Source organism: Crocodylus siamensis, chromosome 5 (assembly GCF_052110815.1).
Source record: "Crocodylus siamensis isolate JL-2025a chromosome 5, ASM5211081v1, whole genome shotgun sequence".
In the NCBI taxonomy this organism is placed as follows: Eukaryota; Metazoa; Chordata; order Crocodylia; family Crocodylidae; genus Crocodylus; species Crocodylus siamensis.
Window position 1 is genome coordinate 166,823,995 of NC_143399.1, and position 12,988 is coordinate 166,836,982.

General features: G+C 38.6%; 1 protein-coding gene across 4 annotated transcripts in view; it reads left to right on the plus strand.

Annotated features, from left to right (window-relative positions):
• SLC25A13 (solute carrier family 25 member 13) overlaps window positions 1-12,988 on the plus strand; it is a 133,210-nt gene that overhangs the window by 108,511 nt on the left and 11,711 nt on the right. For all 4 annotated transcript variants that reach the window (XM_090046976.1, XM_090046980.1, XM_090046978.1 and 1 more), the window contains exon 14: window positions 5,456-5,596. In XM_090046976.1, coding sequence (XP_089903102.1) covers window positions 5,456-5,596 — 141 coding nt within the window. The remainder of the gene's footprint in view (window positions 1-5,455; window positions 5,597-12,988) is intronic.

A 12,988-nucleotide genomic window follows, 5' to 3' on the forward strand; every position in this document is an offset into this window, starting at 1 on the left:
GGTGGGTTGGATTTAATTGCTTTTTATTCTTTGATAGTTTCAGACCAAGCACGTTGTTAACAATATCTGCCTTCTTGAAAGATGCATGAAGATACTAAATATTATTACTGGAGCCTGTCCAGCATCTAATTTCTACTGAAAAGTTTTTAAAAAATGATATTTTAAAGTTCCTACCTACTTTTGCCAAGTAAACTGACAGGAGCCAATTTTTCGTGAGGTTTAATCTGTGTGTAAATAGACAATATCAATACCTACGGTGGGTGAAAGACATGAGTGATTCACTTCATTTCAGCTAGTCTAAAAATGCTGTATGGAGAAAGGAAGGATGTTCTTATGATTTCAGCTGGTAGACTGGGGTTTAGGGATATGGATGCTATTATTGGCACTGCCACAGGCTGACTTTGTGACTCTGGCCATGTAACTTGATCTCTCCACTACAGATTCCTTATTTACTAACTTGGGGTAATAGCTCTTATATCACAAAGGCATTATGAGGGAACAGCCATTAAAATCTGCGAGGCACTAATATACTATGGTGATGAGTGCCGTATAAAGTCTATTAGTATTAAACTGCAGAGAATACTTGAATTAGAAAGTAATAATGCCTTTTCTACGTTAGGCATTTTTTCCTCTAAAATATTGCACCGTTGACAGTAGGAGCTCCATGTGCTAATGTAGACAAGCTACAGACAGCTACTAATATACATGACTAGTGGACATTGTGGTTGAAGCGCCACGCTCATCTGCTCATGCAATCACTGGAGCTGCTTCAGTGCTGCCTTGTATAGGTCTGCCTTGCATATTACAAATTGAAGAGGAGGGGAAGCTGAGGGTGGGCAAAACCTCTTTCTGGACATTGTACTCAGGTGCTGTCTGGCTCATCTTGCTGACCTGAGGTTCATATTACATCTCTGGTGCAATGTACACCCCCCCTCCCCCCCCCAGTAAATGACAACAGTGTTGGCCTCACATGAGGACAGAGATTTAAAAAGTTTTTGTTGGAAGTTTCTCCAGCTGAAACTGTTTCTATCAAATAATATGGTAGAGTGACCATGCCTGGCAGTGGCAAGGACAGGATGTTGGTCTAGCCAGGCTGCCGACCTTCCTGCTGTGATGCTGTGTCTGTATAACATGGAGATAGACTTATTGTCAGTGTTGTTTAGCAGTGCTTAATTAGTGTGCATAAAGTACCACATGGATGTGACTGGGCTGCTTTTGGTTTAGGAATAGCACATCATGTTTAAGGCGCTACTTCTAGGCACAGTAAATTTGCCATGGAGACGTGACCATGGTCTGCCATTCTTCAAGCCTTCGATGTGGTTAGGATAAACAAGTCACCACAACATGGCTTTTGGGTCCACAGTAATATTTTCATCTTTGAATCAGGCCTCTGTTTACAGATCTGAAGGTGCTGTTTGACTATTAACAACCTAAGACTCACTGGGTGAGAGAGGTAAGTGATAGCATGATTATTTTTGAAGATTGGAAACTGAAATGCAGGAACACTAACACGTAACATTGCAAATACCATAAGAAGTCAAACTGGGCATGAAATTTTAAGTTTTAACTGTTAGATGTGCTTCCTTCAAAATACATTTGAATGTATTCAGAAAGTTGTCTGCCTTCTCCTTCTGTGCTCTCATTCAGAACTAGTGGATCCATCTGTAGCTTTATTCCAAAACGTTGGCATTGAGACTCAACTTCTAAATCATTTTTTAAGGTGGAGGGGCAGGAAGAGGTGGCTCAATACTTTTGGTATGCATCAGGGAGTTAAATTATATAAACGTAACTTTAATTTCATTGTTGTCATCTTAAATTTTGGTTTCTAGGACGTTAAATAAAATTAAATTGTGCATCAAGAAAATGCCTTATTTTGTGCTAATATAGATCAATTATATGTATTGAAGAGCCAGGTTCCAGACAACAGTCTGAAATTGGAAACAGTCTGAATTTTAGCTAAAGCATACTGCAGCGTAACGAATTATTTACCTTCTTAAAAATAATTATTTTAGAGCAGGGGTGTCAGCTGTATGGCTTGCAGAGCCATATAGTCTGGCCCATCAGGCTTGTAGAGGGCTGAGAATTGAGGTGGGTCTTGCCACCAAAGTCCAGGGCACAGGGTCCTATTGGGGAAGTGATGGCATGGAGGCTGAGCAACAGCTGCACTGTCACAGCTGCTTCCCCTACTTGCTCCACAGTTACTGCTGCATCTGGCCTGCAAGGAGTCCTGGGTGAGAGATGTCATGGAAAGTGGGATGAGGTGGACACCACTCTTGTAAAGGAGCAAATGTCTTAAAATATGGAAGTTTTAGATAATTGTTCCTACTACTTTCTGTAAAGGAGACTTACTCCACAGGAATTTACTCTGATATCTAGTATAGAGAGGAAGGAAGAGTTGGTCTGCGCTACTGCAAACCTACAAATGTCTGTAACACACCCTGTGTAGGATATTTTTTTTTCTTTTCTGACATGAAAAGTACTTAATTGTCTGTGCAGACACTTGGTATTTTTGCTGCTTGGCATTATGGTGAAGTGTAAATTGCTTATATAATAAAGTTTTTCCAAGAGTTTTAAGTTCTAGATTCTGGTACCAGATTAGGGAGAGAACATCATAGGGTCATAGGAAGGTAGGGCTAGGAGGGAATCTAGTCCAGCCCACTATTCAAAGTAGGATCATCTGTGACAGCCATCCCAACCAAGTTTGTCCAAACTGCTCTCAAAATTTTCCAGGGATGGAGAATTCTGCAACTTCTCTAGGTAGCCTATTCCAGTGCTAGGCCACTTATAGTCAGAAAGTTCCTTCTAAGCTCCAGCCTAAACTTCCTCTGCTGTTTGAGCTGACTGTTCCTAGTCCTGTCCTCTATGGCCACAGAGAAAAGCTCACTTCCATTCTCGCTGTAATCACCCTTCGGGTATTTGAAAACTGTTATCAAATCCTCTCTGTCTTCTCTTCTCCAGACTAAATAACCTTGGTTCTTACAGCCTTTCCTTGTGTCGTACTGCCCAGGCCCCTAATCATTTTTGTTGCTCTGTGCTGGACTTTTTCTAAACCTGTCCACAACTTTCTTGAAGTGTGAGGCCCCTGACTGGACACACTACTTCAGGCGAGGCCTTACCAGTTCTGAATAGAAGAGAAGAACCAGTTCCCTTCATTTGCAAGTGACACTCTTGTTAATACAACCCAGTATCTTGTTGGCTTTTTTTGTAACGAGCACACTCTTGGCTCATATGCAGCTCATGGTTTACTGTAACCTCCAGGTCCTTCTCTGTAGTACTGCAGCCTAACCAGTCATTCCCCAGTTTGTATTTGTGTGTGTAATTGTTCTATCCCAAGTGCAGGACGTTGTGCTTGTCCTTGTTCAATTTCATGTGGTTGATTGCAGACCATTTTTCCAGTCTATTTAGATAGTGGCAGATTTGGTTATTTTATCACCCTTATTTTTGTTTGAATAATGTTTCATGATAAAAATGCATAACTAAAGTCGGTACATGCTGAAGAATTTATCCTAATTTCTAATGGCAACAAGATGAGCAGTTTTATATGTACCAGTACTCTGGTTTGGTAAATGCAGTAAAGTTAAAATTATGCCAATTTGAAAGTCAAAACCAGTTGAGCTGCACAAGAGTTTGCTTTTTATGGTCAAAATAGGAAACATTTGAGATATTTGGGGAGTTATGTAAAGACTTTAATTTGTAACCACACAATATAAGTTCAGTGTAAGTGGCAGGCAGGACTAGTTGCTCATGCTCTTTAGTGCTCCTTCAGTACATTATTTAAGTAGCATTATTGTACATACTTTTTGTTGGAAGATGGTCAGTGTATATACCATTACTTGTTTTGAAGCATAGCCCAAAGCCTGAAACAGGTGCCTCTAGCTTTTAAATACTACAGATCAGTGTTTCTCAGCCCTTGGGTTGTGACCCAAAAGTGGGTCACAAGAATATATGAGAGGGTTGGGAACAAACTTTAAAAATGGATCAACAAACTTTAAATATGGATTCTTCTTTGAGGGAGAAAAACATAGGAAACTATGGCTTTTCCCTTACAGGCTGTCAGTGTTCAAGCTTGCAAGGGTCTGCTTGGGGTTGTTTGGGGCCCTTCAAGCCCCACACACTCCTGGGGTATGTGGGGCAGGGGGTCCCCACACACTGGGGGTTGGGAGTCAGGGGTACTGTGTCGAGACTGGCCATCAATGTTTACAAATGGGTCCTGGTATAAAAAAAACTGGTGAGAACCACTGCTCCAGATGACTTGTATGGTACTGGTTTTCTATGTAAATAATAATTTTATTTTCATATATGGTTTGGTTTGATTTTTTTTTTTTTTTTTTTTTTGCCCATTACTTAAAATGGAGGGGAAGGGTTGTCCCTACCTTTTGTTTCTTGTTTTTAATACAAACATTATAAGCTAGTTCAAGATGAGAGCAAAATGGTTTTGCTATATATCTGAATAAATTAATACTTACTCAAATAACTCCTGAATGCTAGATGGATTGGGGTTTGAATGAACAATGTAACCTATCGAGAATGCGACCAAAACTTTCATGCAGGAATGAATGCTCAGCAAGATTTTTTTATATTAAAGTGAAAAAGAGTCATCCTGCAATAGTTACAAATATGTTTAAACTTAACATAACTTTTTGAGCTCCTGTAGCATTTGCTCATTTTTAAAGACCATTGTTGTTTTAAGATCTGCTTTAAATCTGTGGGATGTTTTGGCTAATCAAAGTAGCCAAATGATGTAACTTAAGAGGAACTTTTTTAATGCATATTGAATTTTAAAACATGTTTTTGATTGATGGGTTTTTGTATTCTTACTAAATCACTTTTTTGTGTAGAAAATATTAGCACAGGTACCGTGCAGCTCAGTTGCTGAAGGCTAAACAAAATGGAATTTGAGGATATTCAAACTTGCAGTTTATTTTCAGAAAACAAAGGAAATCCACAGTTCCACTGCTCTAAATTCATATGTTCTCAGGCATATTCTGAACCACTGCCAATAATTGGGAGGGAGATCTTGCCAGACCTTACTCTTCAGTAGTATGTTTTCACTTTTTAAGTACTGGCAGGCAGATCTCAGTTTCTGTACTTAGTTGCTAATTCTTCCTTTCATTTTATTACTTGCTCTACAACGTTCTTGGCTTGTCAGTATTGTGTAAAATGATGTTGCTGAATGTTTCCTTGTAGCAGGAGCTGCGCTAGTGTCTGTTCAGTACACTGCAGTGTCACTGGCACATCTCTCTCCTCCATTTCCTCATTCCCCACATCAAGTGGAGTAGGTGCTTTTATCTTTTGGATTGTAATGCATTAAACTAATTAACACTAAAATGCATAATTGCTAATGGCTTAAAGTAACTTCCTTCCTTGTAGTCAGTTATCTTGAATGTGGCAAGATCTATAGTGCTAATTTAAAATGATCATATGCTCATCTTTCTTTTCTCTTTGTTGCTTTCAGGCTGGAGCTTCTCAAGTAATCTTCACAAATCCACTAGAAATTGTCAAGATCCGACTGCAAGTAGCTGGAGAAATAACCACTGGTCCTCGAGTTAGTGCCCTCACTGTATTGCGAGACTTAGGCTTCTTTGGTCTGTACAAGGTAACTTTAAAAATATTGGATTTTAATTAAAAATATTCTGTGACTTTACATTATAGAAGCCTCTGTTCATCGGATACATTTGTTTAGTAGATTCCTAACTGTCCTGCTTAGAAAGTTGCCACTTTTCAACACCTTAACACCAGACTAATGAAGGCTGCATGATTAACTGCATGTCTTAGATTGCACTAACACGCACCAGCTATATAGCTAGCATACACAAGGTACTATATTGTCTTCCAATTCTGTAGAGCTGTGTAAAGAACCATAATTTTTAACTTTTTCTTATAAAGTTTTAAAGCCTTTTCTGATTCTTGAGTGCTGTGTAGCATAGTTACTTCCGAATTCTTCATTTAAATAAACACTGATAGAATATACTGTAGTATCTTTTTTTTTTTTAATGTTTGGCATGTTAGGAATCCAGTCAAATGCTTTCCCTTCCCTTCCTCCCCCTACCAGCAGATAAGGGCAAGAAAGAAGGTGTAGCATATTGTGACCCTAACACAGTGTTCCATAGGAATTACCTACTCTCAGAGCTGTAAAACGATTGATGCCTTCTGACTAAAACTACTTGCACTGTGTATTCATCTAATGCATACAGAAAATTATTGAAACCGTGCTGATTAGATTATCTTCTGGTAGAAACTGATGCCATTTCATTGACTTCAGTGCACTGATTGGCAGAACCAGCTGGGCCAAAGCCCTAGGGATGGGAAAATCTGGGGTTGGTAGTCACAGAGAGCCTCATACTGCAACCATTACCCACATGAGTAGTCTCATTGTCCTCAATTTGTGTAAGTATGGGATGCCAGATTGGACCACTTAGTAATAAGCATAGATGGATAAGGGTTGAAGCTAATGACCTATATAGCAGATCATGATGTGGCACTCCAAATTGCTTTTACTGTGAAATCCATCATGTACAGAGGGTTCTTATTAATCACTTTCCACCCTCTCCCTGTCCCAGTTTTCCTTGCACAAGGTGATGTTCATCACTAGTTACATTACTTTTCTAGTTTTCTTTGTACAGTCCTTTAAACTGTTCTGTTAACATCACAATAAGGAAATCAGCATGAATGAGGAGATGTATGTATATTTTGGCCTGGGGAGTAGTACCTAAGTCTGAATAGGACTTAATGAGGAGTTGTTTTTCCTTCCAAATTGTCTTGCTAATTTTTTGACTGTTTTACTGAAGCTGATCCTACTGTATGAACTCCCAGTAAATGACATGCTGTTGCTCAGGGCAGACATTTACAAGTGTAAATGTGGTAGTGATAGTAAACATACCACATACCTGAGGCTATGCGGGCTTGGAGGATAGACAGCAAAGTCTGCTTACACTCACTTAAATACAATACATTTCTAATTAGAAAGAATGCCTGATTATTAGTAAAGTCCACTTAAGTCAACTAAAGTCTTGAGCCGCCACTGCTTACTGTTGAATGCAGTTGGCTTGTATTCTTTTATTTCAAATAATGTTGTTTGCTACTGGTCCTTGCCCTTTTTCATTTTATAGTTTGGCAGCTTTGGGCATAATTGTTTCCCGTTTTGGGTGAGGGGAGGGAGGGGAATACAATTTTTGGTTTTTGTTGAGATGTAATGCTATTTTTCAAATTTGCTTTGCTTCCAGACATATATGCTTGTATAATTCCAACAGATTAAATTGAAGATCCACACTGGATTTTTAGCTCAGTCCCTTTGTAGATCTGCTTGAACTTGGAGCTTGTGAAAATTTGTCAATTCTGACAGTCAAAGTAAACTTCCACTGAACCTACAGTTTACATGAAAGCAATAAAGCTTCCATGGACTTTACCACCAATCTTGTACAACATCCCTGACCCTAGGAGATTTACGTGTCATGCTCTGATTTCCCTTTTTCTTTAACTGAAAAGCTCAGGTGAAACCTGGATGAAATCAGTAACTCGTGTAGAATTAATTGCCAGCTAGCTAGTCAGTCAGTGTCCCAAAATATCTGGCACTCCAGACAGAATTTATTAACTATTGACTAGATTTCAAAGACACCAATGTCCTTGAGGTATCCAGTCCTATTAGTAATTTTTTTATGAAACAAATTCACCAGTTGATCATCTAGATGAATATTACATATTCTATTTAGATGATCGTGTTCTAATTTTAAAAATGTATGCATATGAACTCTGCAGTGCCTCCTAATAAAATATCTAAGTGTTTTTCAGAGTCTTTCTTTCTCTTACTCCTTAGATCAATGAAGAAAGAAGATTGTTCATTCATATTTTGAACTCGCTATGTACTAGCAAAAGTGTTTCTATGATAAAAACTCTGTCCCAAGAGCGCTGAATTCCTTTGAGGGGAGAGGAGATGGGGAAGGATTTTGAAAATATCAAAACATTTCACTCTGAAATTTTCAAATGTGGTATTTTGAAAAGTGACATTTTCTAAATGAAACTGACTGAACTGTAGGTTCAAAGTGGCATATTTTATTTTAAAAAATAGTAAAAGAAATAGGCTTTAAAAAAGATTCAGTAACAAAGATACTAGGTTCCTCAGGCAGATCACTTTGAATTAACCCAAAATGAAAATTGTCGTGTTGTTTAAAAAAAAAAAAAAAAAAAAAAAAAAAGTTTCAGTTTGATTTAGGCTGAACTCTTTTCCCAAATTTTTTAATCCAGCCATTGAACCAAAAAACCCTTGTTATTTCAGAGCTCTGTTCTCAGAATTATAACATTGCTCTTCTTTCTGCTTGACCTTGTAGAAGGCCTACAGTTGCTTTGTGAGTGAGGAGGGGAAGTTATCCATTCCAAACTGAATTTTTTATACAGTACCTAGCCTTATGAGATCAGAGTTACCATCTCAGTAATCTGCACTGAACTCTCTTGTAACTAGCATTGTTGGTGGTGTTTCTGGGAAAGTTACAGCAAAATGGTGCTCTAGGGAAGGCTAAAGGAGGTAAGTCTGTATGTCCTTTTAAGGACTTTTCCAGAGAGAGACAGGTTTTTTCCTGTGTTTGCACTTCCAGGGTTTCCTTCTAGTTCATCCTTTGGAGTGGGAGAAATGGATCCTCTCCCACTTCCAGTGCATCACTTGAAAGAGAAGTTGGCCTGTGAAAGTCCTCAACCATAATGATCTACTGATGCCTCTGTTACTGCAGGCAGTGCGAAAACATTAGTTTCAATTCAGATGAGATAAATGGTGTGATGTTATGTAATTTGAATGGCATGGAATCAAACCACAACAGTTATGCTATTAAGTTGAAACTGTTATATTTCCATATTTCTTTAGAGTGGGAGGAGCATGAATATATTAAGGGATTTTTCAATTATGGTGAATTAGAACGGGTAAAACAGTGACCAGTAAATGAGGTCATTTGTAAATGGAGTGATGGATCTAAAGCACTGCAATTTACTTCAGTGTCGCTCTGCTATATTGGAAGATGACAAATGCCTTACTGCAGAAGGATCCACCAGTCTGCTTCATGCTGGCTTTTCAGTTTCTCTTGTGTTGCTTTTGTGCTGTTTCCTGGATTACTACTGTCGTGTTGGATTGTAAGGAGAAATCTAAAAAAGACTTGCAAATTAGAATCTTCTTTCTTCCGTCAGAAAAAAGACATGCACCATCATGATTGCAACATTATTCCAACCCTGGCACCTGCTTGGCTTAGTTATTTTATGCAGGAAAAGGTTTCCTTAAGTGATTGAGCAAGTCCTTCATGGCTCAGAAAAAGGTTTTATTTATTTTGCCTGGTATATATATATATATATAGTAGTCAACTCCACATATTTTGGGAACAAAAGAGCAACACAGTTACCAGACCTAATGAAGATTTGCTGGGCATCCTCGGTAGCAAACAATGTGCGCTAAAGTATTCCTTCTCCTTTAGAGGAATGTGTTTTTGTTATCTGTAACTTCAGCCTGAGGAACCAGAGAAGCATGCATACTGATCCTATCTTCACCATGCAAATTCATACGTAACTTGACAAAATCCCCTATTCTTTGGCTAAGTTATTTTATTAATTCCCAGTTCTGAAACTTTTTTCTGTTTTAAGTCAGAAAGGTCCAATGCAGGTTATAGATGTTGTGGGCATTCCTTTAAAGCATTGACAAAGCAGACTTTTATGTAGAGATGAATAAATAGTTTTTTTCATATCTGCAAATCAACAAAGGAAATACTACATAAACACCATAGTGCATCCATACGACTGATGACTTGTATTGCAAGTTTCCTGACACTATCTAGCTCGGTGTTCCACACAATGAGTACTTTCCTTCTGCATACTTCTTGACTGCTTACAGGTCTTGATCAGATAACTGACATCTGTCATCCACTTCTCCCAAATATGTGCCTGTGCTTAAAAATGTATCTACAAGTACATCAAAGAATCTTATGGACAAGGAGGAGTTTGTTTCTTTTAATGTCTATCCACTTCCTTGTTAGCTAATAAATATCAGAAGAGTTAAAATCAGATCTTTGTTAGAAGAGCAGTCTATATCTCCAAGGAAGAGCAGCATCATTGGAAATCTCAATTTTTCTCTTATTTGATAGCTTAAAACAAAGCTTGTTTCAAGAATAAGGAGCCTCAATATACAAGTGTAATGTTGGTCAGCTGCCAGGTTGAGCCCTGCACTTACTTGACTCTCAGGCAAATATTTATCTGTCATTCCCCCTGTCCCAATATCTGCATGTTAAGTTTAGAATGACTGTGATTTAGGACATCCCAACTGCTCCTCTGGGGAGGCCAACATTGTACGGCCTATATTGAGAGAACTTATTTCTTCCAATTGTCTTTTCTGCCAGTAATTGTCACAGGAAAAAGTATCAAGGCAGCAGTCTGCTTCTGGTAAATTATTCTGTAGCTACCATAGTTGGATGTTCTGCAGATGCCATTTAGTGTTAAGGATGTAGCCAAAACTGTGTCCCAAGCAAGAAGAGTAAGCACTTGTTCTGACACACAATATTGTTTGTATTGGCAAAAGGAAGAGAAAGGTACTTGTTGCTACATTAGTGTCTTTAACAGGTTTCATTTATGCAGGTCACAATAGACAGAGCACTTGAGGTCATATTACAAGTCTCAGCAAGCATAACTTTACTGTCTGCTATCTTTTGGTGTTACATTTCACAGTGGTATTCATAAAGGCTTATTGAAATCTATGGAGTGCATAGTCTGTTTGCTCTATTGACTATATAAAATATCACATATAAAAATTTCTACATATATTCAACACCATGTAGCACAAAATATAATTTCTTTTGCAAAGAATCTTCCTGTGTAATGTACTGAGGCATGCTGTTCTGTGTTCTGAAGCAAAAGTGCCGTGCAAAGTAATGGCGTATAATTGCCTAAAAAGATAAATAATATTACATTAAAAGATTCTTTAGTGACAGAATAAATTACTGTGGCACCATATTAAATCACAATTAAAGACTGGAAGGTATTTAATATGGACTTAATTCATTCTCCTCAGACTGATGGAAAAGGCTTGCACTTCTGGAACCAGGATTTTGTCTGAAAAGCTTCCAAATATTAGGCTGTTTAACGTGATGGGGTTTTTTGTTTTGTTTTGTTTTTTGCCACTTTATAGATCAGAGAATTGAGACAGGAAGTCTGAACTCAGTTGACAGGTTGTATGCCAAGCTTTCACCTGATAGCTCTGAAAGGAGAAGTATTTCGCTTCCTGAAATAGTGTGCTTATAACAGTAGAATAAACACATGAATCACGAACTTTTGCTAAAAGTTTAGGGCAGGTTGGAGTATAGTCAGCATCTGTCCTGCTGGTTTTCATGTGTGCGCACATGTAGTTCAAACAGTTGTAATAAAAATAATCAAGCAGTGTTCATCATAATAAAGAACGCTGGTAACTTTTTTCCCCTTAACAAAGCGTTTGTGTTTCAGCCTTTCTCCTCCCCACTCCCCCCATGAACACCTCCATCTTTAATAACTAGAGGTTTCTACTCCCATTTATTGGTTTAAATGCACATGAGCAGAAATTTACTGCAACTTTTAGCACAATGCAGTTATCAAATAGGGATGAGTATGGGCCCTGGGAAAATAATGCCTACTGTTGTAACACTGACTGTAGCTGTCTCTGGACCAAAGCCTCACTACAGGCTGGTGTTACAGGTCTGAATCCGAAGGGTTAAGTCACTAGCAAAAACCAAGAAGAATGCGTACTGATCAAGAAATGACATGCTGCCTATTGTTTGTAGTTATAGGATCAAAATAACAATTATACATGCCAAATAAATTCTAAACCTGTAAGGGAGAAAAAGAGGGGGTGGCTGTAAGTACAGGTGCCAGAAGCATTAAATAACCCTCTCAGACAAGGTGCACCACTGTTGTCTTGAATACTGCTAGGTCCCCCCAGTCTGGCATTTTTCCCCCTTCCACTAGACAATATGCATTCACTGCAGGAGACTAGGTTAAGCCTGCGTCTCCCAGACCTGCCGGCTCCTTGTGCCCAACCCGACACAGAGGTGCCTTTGTCAGTGTAATTACCCTCCCCTTGTAGTAGAAGTAGTTTGTTTAGAGCCTTATTTGCAGGTAGAGCTGGAATAAGCAGGAATTAGCATGCTAAAGAACCTGCCCCAGCTCTGACTTTGGGTTTGTTTCTCAGAATCATTGGACAACCAAGGGTTCTTTTTCTCTATTGGTTTATTCAAGGAGATTCTCTCCAAGATTAGGAGCTTTAATGTTGTTAAAGAGATTGAAGATGGGAGCCAACTGGCAGTTACATCAGGGAGGCTCATGCTGGCGGTGTGAAGCATCTCCCAACAATTTCATGCCTGGCAGGTCTGTGCCCTGGCTGCCAGAATAAACTCAGGTGGATGATCCTAACAACTTGCTGGGGATTGATTAAAACTCCCTTTGGCTTTCAACACGCTGTCCACATCAAAAAGGTGTGAGACATAAAATAAATGTTTCTTTTGCGTTTCAAGATACTGTGGCCAATCTCCCTAAGCCTTCCTAATTGGCCTAGGCTGGTTGCGGATGATTAACTTAAAGTTAAATGAAGCCTGCTTTTAAACATGCTTTCCCAGACTTTAAACAGAACGATGAGAGAAACTTTAGACTGTTGTGATATTGGAACTGAGCCAAAATGGGTTATTATTAAAGTGGATCCAACTTTATTTACAGTTAAGCCATCTTAGTTGATGGGCTTTCTGTCTCTGTACCTGGATACTTATTATTGGGGGAGTGGGGGCTGGAAGTGGTATTGAAAATATACTGTTTCTGTCTTGAAAAAAGTGTGCTTTAGCAAGTAGAAAAAAGTTAGCAGTTCAGATTGGGCTGAGAGTCCATTATAGCTATGGAAATTAATACATTACAAGTTATTTTAAGTAAGTGAAATATTTCAGAGTATAAAGGATAGGCCAGAGGAAAATGTGAAACGTGTTTTAATGATAGCAAAGAAAGTAAGAGT